The sequence below is a fragment of the Peromyscus californicus genome, unplaced genomic scaffold (genome assembly GCF_007827085.1).
Source record: "Peromyscus californicus insignis strain IS unplaced genomic scaffold, ASM782708v3 Scaffold_16__1_contigs__length_79575227, whole genome shotgun sequence".
In the NCBI taxonomy this organism is placed as follows: domain Eukaryota; kingdom Metazoa; phylum Chordata; class Mammalia; order Rodentia; family Cricetidae; genus Peromyscus; species Peromyscus californicus.
The window spans coordinates 49,026,514-49,038,792 of record NW_026294458.1 but is presented as its reverse complement, the minus strand read 5'-3'; the positions used below and the strand labels follow the sequence as shown (position 1 = coordinate 49,038,792).

The window sequence follows — 12,279 nt, the reverse complement described above, 5'->3', positions numbered from 1 at the left end:
CTGTCAGCCTAAGGGATGGTGCCACCCTTCGTAAACATGTGTCATCCTACCTCAACTAACCTAAAATAATCCCTCATAGTAATGCACTGAGATGTGTCCTCTAGGTGATTCTAAATCTTGTCAAGAGTATAAATCATATAATTAACCATAGCAATAAGTTGCTTCATGAAGTATACCCTGGCATTTTTGTCCGCTCCATCAAAGCTGGGTACTATTAGAATAGAGGATGACTTGTAGGTGCATTCTGCATGTTTTCAGAGTAGCACACAGGTCCTAGTTTGCAGTTATATATTGTGTATGCTTCTCAAAAGAGTCCAGTTTTTGTGAGACTTTGTTGTGCTATCTGTCCCAATTGACTTGTTTTGGGTACACAGGAGTTAATGCTAATTTCTACCTTAGACTTGTCACTTTAGAAAGCAGACATTGCCCTGATGAGACTGCCTGGTGGTGAAGGTATTGCAAGGGATTCCAGCATTGTACTGACAATGTTCCTTTGTCTCTAAAAAGGACAAGTCACAAAGCACTGTGGAGATGTAGTTGCTTTCTGGGGCTGGTTGTCAGTGAGAAAACTATCTCGCACTTGATTCTGGCTTGTATTACTATTCTTAATGAAGTACATAATACACATTCATGTTTTCCTCCCCAGCTGGGTGAAAAGGTGCAACATCTGTAAGAGTCTAGCAGATGCTCTAGAAGTAGCTGTAATAGAAAAGTGATTTTAACCTTATAATATATTATCCATAATACACTACCCAATCAGGGCAAATGTAGGCAACAGGTAAGGCTAATTAACATTCAGCTAAATGTCAGTTCTGGTGTAAATAATGTTCAATTAGTGTTTCCATGACAGGGACTGCTGTTTAATACACACACACACACACACACACACACACACACACACACACACACACATATACAAAAAAAATATTTGCTGGTGTTTTGGAAGACCTTAGTAATTCCAGTTCCCCAAATGTATCTGTCTTTCATTTTCATAATATTTTTGCCATTAGCATTCACTTTATTAAAAATAATGTGAAAGAAACCATTTTTATTATCCTCAACCTCGTTCTCACTCAAAGTATTATACTGGATTTTACCATGTAACTAAACAGTTATTCCTTCAAAGATGAAGGAGCTCTTAATTGTTGTTGTTAACATACTGAAACCATCCTTTAGTGTGTTTCAGAAGGTAAAAATTCAATGAATGGTTAAATAAAATATCCACTGTATTGTGTTCAAAATCTGTCTTTTAGATATGCTTACTGTGTGTTTTTCACATTTCCAATATTTGTTTTTGTTTCCAGCTTTAAGGGACAATAGAATCGAGCTGGTTCGCGCTTCCTGGCATGAACTGAGCATCAGTGTCAGTGATGTGTCTCTGTCTGATGAAGGACAGTACACCTGCTCCTTATTTACAATGCCTGTCAAAACTTCCAAGGCCTATCTCACTGTTCTGGGTAAGTGCTAGAGACTAACACCATGTAATCACACTCCCAGAAAGATGTGCACAGCTCTAACACAGCGCATTCAGAATATCGTTATTGAACATCAAATCAATAGACATAATTTAATATATTGCTGCCTCACAGAAAAAGACATTTAAGAATCATTTAGTTGCTTTAATTTTAGAAGTGGACAAAAGGAGACACAAAAGTTAAAGTGGGTGCCAGAAAGCATAATGCCATTTTGTGCCTTAACTATTTTTTGTTGTTTTTGTTTGTTGTTTGTTTTTCTTCCAATTAATTTTATATCAAAATCGTGCATATGCTGTGTGATTTGGAGCCATTTAAAAAGCGATAGAATACTGAGCACAATGACTAACTCTTGTGCACAGTGTGCTCTTCATCTTATTGTCTGAGTCACCGGATGAAGACCTCCCCTAATAACCCGTGGCTTTCAAAAATGACCTCTTTTTGTACCATAGTGCCTTTAAATGGCTCTGACATTTCCATGTATCTCTATTTAAAAAAAGAAAAATGTGTATTTTCTAGATTCGTAAATGAAGTGCGTAATGTCACTTGTGCATGCAGCTTGTAGCTTCCTTGTGCTTTTATTCTCTAAGTATCAGGCTATTTTCCCAAAGGTTAAAGTGACATGAAAAAGCAATGCATTCATGGAGATTCGGAGGAAATAAAGCTGCAGCTCAGAGCTCATCGACTCCACAGTGCCCCAGTCAGCTGAAATTGCTGCAGTTCATTGAAACGCACCTGTGTACTGAACAAGTTGGAGAAATTTAAAGATTGATTTTTTTTTCCATTTTGCCCCTAGCTTGCCTTCCTTTTTAGATAAAGACACTGTGTTGCATTTAAAATAGCCAATGCATAACATCCTTTTGGATAGGAATATTAAAGTTAATCCAGCTAGCAAATTGGTTCTGTGCTTGGGATGTGAAATATGTTTCATTGCAAGTCCCACTGGAACTATTTCATAAAAATCTTCACAAGTTTGCCGTTAAGGACAAGATACATCCACTAAAGTGGAGTGTTCTGAGATAACAATTGCCTAAGGTTAATGCATTGTTCTGTAGAGCCAACTCAAGACTCAAAGAATAAATAACTGCAGAGTGCAGCTTATTAAATGGCAGTATGACATTGATTTTTTTAAAGGGTATAAAGGTGAGCACACACAGACCAACTAGCTAGTTAAGAGAAGTAGGCTTATCCCTCTTTTATCTTTGTTATTGTTTAACTTTGTATTTCTCATAGTGGAGCTTTCTAATACTCTTACATTTTAGTCTTCTCAAAATTAAGTTAGAGCAGTACAATGAGGACAACTTCACTGCACCTCTATTACAAAATAATGCTACATGATATTTTAATAGACCTCCAAGAAAATAATGGAATAATATAGCACAGAAAATGTGTGATATTCGGCCTGTGAAGATGGTTTGCCAGGTGAAAAACATTTCTTGCAGAACCCTGATCATGTGACTTTGGATACTTAGGACCCTTGTAAAAGCCTGGCAAAAGCTGGCTCTGAGTACCCAGCATTCCTACAGCTGAATAGGAGAGACAAATATGGAGAATTCATAGGAAACATGTGTACCATCTAGCCTGGAGCATCAATCACAGTGTTTAACAACAGGAAAGACCATACCTCAAACACACACATGAATTTTCCCATGACTTCCACATACCAGCATGGCCTTTGTGCAAACTCCCACACGAACATGTACACATTCATTCACATACACACATATTATACACATAAACGTAAAATGTATTTTAAATATATGATATTCTATTTGCCAATCACACAAAGTCTACCTTCTTAGACTGCTGTAATGGTAACACAAGGTATTTTAATGGTAGTATTTTAAAGCTTACGAAGACTGTTTTGGAGGTGAAATTTTACAGTTTTTGTTTTAAAAGACTGAAGTATACACATTTTAATGTTCTTTCTGGACGCTGTGTATGCATATGCACTATATTTGAAAAGGTCTATTTTATCATATAGGAGTTTAGGTCATCCCTGGAGATTGACACTCACTTTCCTTATTTGATTAAATTTCAGGTGTTCCGGAGAAGCCACAGATTAGTGGATTTTCATCACCAGTCATGGAGGGAGACCTGATGCAGCTAACGTGTAAGACGTCTGGCAGTAAACCTGCAGCTGATATAAGATGGTTCAAAAACGACAAAGAAATTAAAGGTAAATCATGGTAAAAGTCCTCAAGTCAACATGGATACACAGAAATTAGAACGCTGTGTTAAAAGAGAGAATTTTCTATTTTTTTTTTTAGACTACACTATTTCTTACTGATTGAAAACAATTCAAATGAGGTTAACCAAATTCTTGTTAGATAATTTCATGAAGTGTATTGATATCATTTCTATGGGGCAGCAAGATGGCTCAGTGAGTGTAAAGGTCTGATGCCAAGTCTGTAGATTAGAGTTCCATCGCAGGGAACCACATGATGGAGTGAGAACACAGTCCTGCAAGTTGTCCTCTGAACTCTAAATGCACACATATGTGCCCCACCCTGAATCACACACAAAATAAATAAATAGTAATCTTTAATAGAATCATAGTGTACTTCCTTTTCTGCTTATAAAAACACAAGTCTAGAATTAACACATACTTAATAGGAGACAAGGCTAGAAAATAAGTTAATGCAAGTGAAAAAACATGTAGATGAATACTTGCAAACAGAGTAGAAAGCACACCATTATTAAGCTCCCATAGATATAATATATATTGCAGTCAGGGAGCTGGCATGAGTTATTTCTTCATCTTGTAGACTTATGAAATTGTAAGCTTTTGAAAGGAAAAACTAAACATCAATAAATTTGATTTCTAGCAATTCTAATAAATGTAAAAGAATTGGTTGTCTCAGTAAAAAAAAATAATAGTAATGTAGAAGTTTTATACAGATTTAAGGCTTACTCTGACACAAACAAAACATACATAGTCTGATGTTTTCAAAGAAGTTTAAATAGAAATTTTCTAATGTATGATTGAATTAAGTAGTTCATACTAGTATGACCACTGTGTTCCAGTCAGTTTTCTGTTAAGCACTTCTAATGGAAAAGCCCCATAGTATAGGATATGTATAAATTCCTTCTGCAGCTTACAGGAATATTCTAGAAAACAAATTCTTAGGCATCACATGTCTTTTTCTTTGAAAGACTTGGTTTAGACTTGTAAGAACTTCTTAAATATATTGTCAATAATTTGTAAAAGACTTTATATTCATAATTATGTGTGTGTGCATGCATATGTGCTTGTGTATGTATGAGGTGTAGGACTCACATATTAGGATGACTTGGAGACCAGAAGAGAGTGTCAGAGTTACAATTAGTTGTGACTGTCTGGTTTGTATGATGGAAATTAAGGCTAGGTCCTCTGGAAGAGGAGAAAAGTGCTCTTAAAAGATGAGCAATCTCTCCAGCCCAGTGAATTGTTTTATAACCTGCATCCCTTCCTTAACTCTTACATAATGAACTGGTTTGTTGAATGCATGTTCTTAGCATTTTCTTGATGTTCCAAGGGCTATTCTCTCCTGTCTCCCCAGGGTAGTTAATGAGGGCAAAACACTGGATAGTTCATTAATGTTGATTGACTGTAGTTAACATTGTAAGCTGATGGAAAATCAGTAGTATACTAATATTTTATGCAAGAAATTAATTTTTAACAAAGCTGACCTCTCATTTGACTATTAAGCAAATCTGAGCATATAAGTAAGGAGGTCATATTGTTATGTTTATCTCTAAAAATGAAAAGTGTGATGTTAAAAAACACTGAACTTTGATGGCATCTATATCAAGATCTGAACAATCACTGTGACAAAAACATATGCAGAATCAGCATATGATTCTCTTCTGTATTCTGAAGTCATAAAGCCTCCTTTCCTAATGTTCTGCAGTGCAATAACAGTTTATAGAGCTGTTATGAACCCCATATTTTAATCATCTGTATATCATCTTGTTTGTTTATAGCTCCTCTGGATGTGTAGGTTGTCTGTTTTCCCAACCAGATGGTAAGCTTCCTGAGTGGTGCAAACTTCACTTTGATAGGTGTACATGTAAATAAGAAAAGTACAGTAGACTGCACAGAGTGAACATTCATTGTGTTTGCTGTCCTCTGAATTTGCTAAGTGCTATTTTACAGAACAGTTACTTAAGCCAGCCTTCCACACTGCAAGGAGTGGTCCATCATCATCTCAACTACCTTGTCTTTCCAGAGATAGAAAGAAAAAAATATGTGACTTCCATTATTGCCTGGCTGAATTTACTACAGTATCACTTGCAACTCTGAACACACACAGGGGAAAGTGAGGCTATTAGAATCCAGTCCAAATCAGTTCAGTAAGTTTTTTTAATGTAGCAGAGTATCAGGGCACATGAGAGAAGTAGCACATGAATTATTCAAGACCCTTAACCTGGAGATGTTTAAGGTGATTACAGTTACTAAAATAATTATTATTAGAATAATTTGCTATGAAGATCAATCTCTATAAAAATAAGTATCTTTTATTTGGATGACCTATCCTATAGGTTTTATTTTCATGCTCCTGGGTGAATCAAGCACTACTTGGTCACATCTATCCACATAGGGAGCAAGAGTTTCATGTTCTTAAATTTCATTAGATTTCAAAACTGAATGCATGGCATGTTGCATCTCAGATTACGGTGCTCCAGCCCTAGATGTTCTGGGTAGTGGGTAGAACCTGAAAATATGTATTTCTATACAGTGTCACATGTTTGAAAGACACCTGTACTCCTCTTGAGGGGTGCATTCACTTAGAGAATGGAATAAATATAAATTATCTATGTAGAAATTCCTCATTGCTGAGATTTTGTCATCTCATCTGCTAAACTAGTGTAATGATGTCTCCCTGGTACAGCTGCAGCAAGTAACGGGCATGGCTGAATGCATAGAAATTGCTGCCATGTACAAAGAATAACTGAGAACATTTTAGATATTTTATCATTTTTGTTATTATTTCTATATTTAGCAACTAATGATTGTTGAGATATGTATATCTCTGAATTAAAATTATGAACAAAAAAGGAAAGAGGTCCATTAGTAAATTCACAAATGGGAGATGCTTGTATAAAAATGAGGTCTCCCAGGCACAAGTACACGAACTGGCTGAAGTCTGTGCAAAAGGAGAGACCAGTCTTATTTTGGGAAAAGCCAAACCCCCCAAGTGTTTGTTCATAAGCAAGCACTTAGTAAATGATAAATAAATAGGGTTTTATAAATCTATCTATGGGGTTGGAGCTAGGAGTAAGTTACAGGACGTTCTACAGAAAGGGATTTCATTTATCTCTGTAATGAAGAAAAGTGGTTGGAATAATAGTGAAGTTTTCTATACGATGTTATTAGGAGACAAGCAAGGAGCTAGAGTTCAGATATGCTGTGGAAAACCTACACCTGATTAAGAGGTTAGGAATATATTGTCTGAGCAGGAGTGAGACTTATTTTTGCTAAAAGCTTTCAAGGATAGAATGAAATCATCACAATTCCATCTAACTCTGGGTTCCCTGCCCCTCCATTCATTGACTCAGACATCCCTTTGGTACCTCTGTGCAGCGCTACATCCAAACCACAGGTGTTTCACTGCAGCCTTTAATCTTCTGTGAAGTAAGGAAGTCTGGGTCTCTGCTATTTACTGTGAAAAAAGATGTGCATTGCCTTCCTAAATCGTTCAGCACCCTGAGAGCTGGCAGCTGCATTAAAGTTTCCATTCTATTTATACGCTTGGTAATTTACAGTTTGAGCATTTCTTATTACCAAATCTTGAGATTTTCTTTTCTGGATAACTAGCTTTTGCTTTAATGTATTAAGCAAAATCTGTGATAACCCTCAAGGACCTTATATCCTTATGTAACCCCTCTCCTTAAGTGTAGGAGGGAATCCTGAATATGAAGTGAGCTGGCTGCTTTGATTATTTTACCTTATATGGTAAAGGGAGTCTTGCATTCATAGCCATAGATCCCTTCTGCACTCATGGTAGGGAAATTATCAAAAGCAAATCTGGCATACAAAGTTAATATCTTCAAGAGGAAAAGAGTCAGGAAGAAATTCTTCTGTCTGTCTTCAAGAAAATCAATAGTTGTTTAAACAGTTTGTCAGAGCCATGTTCTAAAGTTGGTAAACTCTAGCAGCATAGATCTGTCCTTTCAGCAATAAGAAAACTGAAACCTCAGATCCACGGAACTGGAAAAATGAATGACTGACCACCAGTGAACTTGAAGATTTCTGCAAGCCTTCCATGGGAACCTCAGTCTTTAGCAAAGACCTTGATTTAGTGATGGGAAGACCAGAGTAAGCTTTATAACCCACAGGATAGCAAAGGTGCTTTTTTTTTTTCATCCATTAAGCTTGGGTAATTTACTGCACTGAAGTGGAGGAAACGGATCTATACTGGAGGGTTGAGTTTGCCTTTTTACTCATCTGGTAGAGGGGTATTCTGAGATTTAACATTAGAATTTGGGGTTTTGAAACAGAAATAGAAATACCTGAAGAGTCATTACATATTACAAGCATGAACTAGTAATGTCCTAATGAGGTAAGAATGGAATACTTGTTCATAGGGATAGACTCAAAAGACAAGATACATTTCAAAGAATCTTAAGCAGGAAATCTGATGATCAAGGGTTGTAAATTCCGGGTTCCTGAATCTCTTGGACAATAAACATTACCCTTTAAAATAAGAACAGATTTAGAAATTATTTCAGTGATTAGTCATTTTTTATTCACTTTAAATCTAAAGTTGAATTAATTGAATTGCATGTCCACCAAAGCTTGACTTTGTGAGGTATTCTTGAGCTGTGCCAGTTCCAAATCACATCCCTTACAGTACAAATTTCACTGATCCATTACCCCACATGCATTTCAGATGCTCCCCCAAGGAGCTTCAGGTGATTTTAGCTAAAAATGTTTTATAAAACAAATTTTGACATATATTTTAATGTAAATAAAGATAGTGCTGCAGTCAATTTTTAATTGGATAAATGCAGCCTAATTTTAATTTTTATACTTCATCACATATGACTTGTCATTAGTTAGAAAAGTAGCAGAGGACCCCTTAATGTTTTTTCTCTATAGGTGAGTATGAGGCCATGTTGATTAACATAAACCCAGGTGGTAGTTTTTCTAAAACCCCTCAAGATTCCTTGCCTTAGAATAGTTATACTAAACCAAATTCTTACTATTTTTCAAGTATCACTATTTTTATGAATATAAAATACATTTATCAAATCCATAAACTTAGACTTAAACATACAAATTGTCTTAACAGGTGTTTAAGAAAAGTCAAGGACATGTCCCTAAATCCCTTGGTTTGGAAGATGTCCCTGCTCTTTATGAACCTTTTAAGTCTGTTCTTAAAAAGCTATTATCTAAAATTAAATCGAAGTGCACTTCGATATTTTAATGTTTCTGAGAACTATGCTTTAACCTACTTCTTAACAATATTCTCTGGCCATATAATTACTTTCCTTTCCTCTTCTTTTCTTCATTTTTCAATCAAACATATACACAGGATCAAGTTTGAGAAATGATGGATTATTCATTCATAGTCTCAATTTGATTTTACAAATTGGTTTTCATATAATGATTCATTTAAGCTAAATATCTTCATTTGAATAAAATATTAAGTTATGAGCCAGAGATTGTTACTTTATATACAAAACAGAAGAAAATAAATAAGACCTTCTCTGTATTATTCACATTAAATACATAAAGATTTAAAGTATTATCATTTCAGCTTTCAGACTACATCATAATTTGTTAATTTTATGTTTTTGATAAGTATACATTCACAATTTTTAGGAAGACAATCAGTTATTTTCAAAACTGTTCTAATTTCTAAAGTCTAAATTATGTTATTTTTTTCTAAGTTTGGAGGTTGTCAGACCATTTACATAATCTAATGAAATGATTCCAATAAATTACATAACTTAAATTTAAGTTTTATTTCAATACTGAATTAGTTGTGTGTGATTTTGTTGTTGTTCTTCATCTATTTATTTTACATCCTAGCCCCAGCCTCCTTCTCCATCCTCCCCTCCAAACTCCTCCCCTTTGCCCTACTCCAACCACCAGTTCCCACCCCCATCCCCTCCTTGGAACACAAATTGCTAAAAGGTATTATTAATAAAAAAAAAACAAAAAACCTGGAGCCAGATATTGGGGTTAAAGCTGAAAGATCAGAGAGACAGAATGAACCACAGCCAACTTCACTTCGCCAACTCCTCAGCTCATCCTGTTTCCTCAGACTATTAGCCTCTGAGTCCTCATCCAAAAAGTGTCTCCACTGAACTGCTGCTAAAAATCCTCTAGTTCCTGGTCCTCATGCCTTATATACCTTTCTGCTTCCTGCCATCACTTCCTGAGATTAAAGTCCTGTGTCCTTCCCAAGCAAACACATGAGAACTTAAGTCCTGGGTTAAAGGTGTGTGCCACCATGCCTGTCTCTGTTCCCAGTGTGGCCTTGAACTCAGAGAGATCCAGACAGATCTCTTTCTCCCAAATGATAGGATTAAACGTATGTGTGCCATCACTGTCTGGTCTCTATGTCTAATCTAGTGGCTGGCTCTGTTCTCTGATCTCCAGATAAGTTTTATTTGTCAGAGCACAAATAAAATATCATCACATTTCCTCTTCTGTCTCCATCCAGAAAAGTGCAGGTCTCCCATGAGTATCAATAAAACATGGCATGTCAAGTTACAGTAAGACTAAGCACCTCCCCATGTATCACGACTAGGCAAGGTGATCCAATAGCTGTGTGTGTTTTGATGCCTTGATTATTTCTGTCAGCTCAGTTCCAAATGGTTCACTCCTCTTTTTCTTAAAGGTGCATATTCTACTTCCCTGGACTACAGTCGTTTTTTGTTCATCACCTTTGACTATATACCAAATATGTAGCCAGAATGTTTCTCCAGTTCTGCCCCACAACCCTGTGGTCCAGACAAATCTCTCTCTCCCATGGTCCTGCAACTGCTTATAAAATAATCACTCAGAGGCTTAATATTATTTATAACTGCTTGGCCATTAGCTCAGGCTTATTATTGACTAGCTCTTATACTTAAGTTAACCCATAATTCTTATCTATGTTTAGCCGCGTGGCTTAGTACCTTTTCTCAGTTCTGCCTTGTCATTTTGCTTGCTCTGTGTCTGGCTGGCAACTCTTTCCCCTCTGCCTTTCTTCTTCCGGTCTCTCTCTTCAATTTCCTGCCTAGCTATAACCTGACTTGCCCTGGACCAAGCGGTTTTATTTATCAACCAATCAGAGCAACACATATTCACAGTATACAGAAAGAAATCTCATAGCAAGTGTGTTTTAGTTTTTCTTTTTATTTCTCCTTGTGAATGTTATACCTACTCTTTTTTTTTACTATTGAAAATACATTTTATTATTTAAAGAAAAGTGTCTTAAGCTTTCTTCTGGCAATTAACTTAGACAATGTCCTTCACTGGTCCTGTCAAATTTCCTAAGTTACTCAGGTAAAGTCTTTTTTTAGGTTTCATTTTTTTCTCATTACTAATATAAAATATTGCTGAGCACCCAGTAGTCAAATGTGAGTTTTGCATTCTGTTTGGTGGAACAGTTCACTAAGCAGCCCTTGTCTAAGCCCATGTAATATTCCTCTCATCTTTCAGATAACCTTTGCCCCAGGCTCAGTTTCTTCCTCAGATGCAATGATTAGTACTTACTTGGTTGTTAACAGGAGATCTTAAAGGAATCTGGTACTCCCTGCACGGGCCTCTTCTTTGATCCTGTGCCTGCAAAGGTGATTTGGCACTCCCAGAAGCTTTAAATCTTTACCTAAGACCCAGCTACTTCAATATAGACCCTTTCCATGCAAAATATCCTGCCAAGATTTCAGGTCACAAACATAATAGTGCTCAGTTCTGTTGTTTATATCCTTCAGGTACCCAATACTGTTTCCAAGTGAGAGGAAAATTCATACTTTTTATCTCAACTAGGCTAGAAGCAGATTTCCCCATCTTTTTCGGTGAAATGTAGAATAATAGTACTTTTAATAAAACAGTACTGTCTTTCAATTTTGACTGTTTTCTTACTTCCAAGACATATGATAAAGAAGAGGAAAATGAATGAGAGTAACTGTGCTCACTTCGACTGGCTATTTCTACTTGCTCTGATGGACTATTAGTGTTTTCTATTAAAATTGGATAATTTTGAAAATTAAGCATTTTGTTAGTAACAGAAATTTAGTGCTCTTAGAAGTTCTTACATACTGTGAGAATTTAAAGTTCTTGCAAAACTTTAATGAAATATAAAAATAGAAATTTCCACTTATAAATTTTTATTTTATTTTCCTTTTCCTTTTCCTTTCATCAAACCCTCTCTTATACCTCTGCTTCCTCTCTTCCATATTCATGACTGTTTTTCATTAATTGTCATTACATTGTTACAGACATATATGCATATATTAAAACATAAATATAGGTGGTTACTCTATATAATGTTACTTGTCTCTCAAAAAAAATGTAATTTCCACTAGGGATAGCCTTGTCTGTTATCCTTGGCACTATCTGTTTTCTGAAATATGAAGACTCTTCTCTCAAGTGGTCTTGTTGCCATGACAGTCTTGCCTTGCCTCATGACCAATAGTAGAATCAGGAGACCATGGACAGAATCCTCTAAAACCATCAGCTATGAAAATGCCTCACTCCCTGAAGGCCTTTCTACTATCTATTTTGTTAAGGTCATGAAAGTCAGATTACACAGTACCTTCACAAGCTGAATGATTCTAATTTTGTTGGCTGCATCCATCCCAACTCCTGAGTTGGCAACAGGATGAA

At 36.0% G+C, this 12,279-nt stretch overlaps 1 protein-coding gene across 2 annotated transcripts in view; it reads left to right on the top strand.

The window, feature by feature from the left end:
- Positions 1–12,279, top strand: part of Cadm2 (cell adhesion molecule 2) — a 974,322-nt gene that overhangs the window by 823,777 nt on the left and 138,266 nt on the right. For both annotated transcript variants that reach the window (XM_052740982.1, XM_052740983.1), the window contains 2 exons: positions 1,305–1,457; positions 3,514–3,651. In XM_052740982.1, the coding sequence (XP_052596942.1) occupies positions 1,305–1,457; positions 3,514–3,651 (291 nt within the window). The remainder of the gene's footprint in view (positions 1–1,304; positions 1,458–3,513; positions 3,652–12,279) is intronic.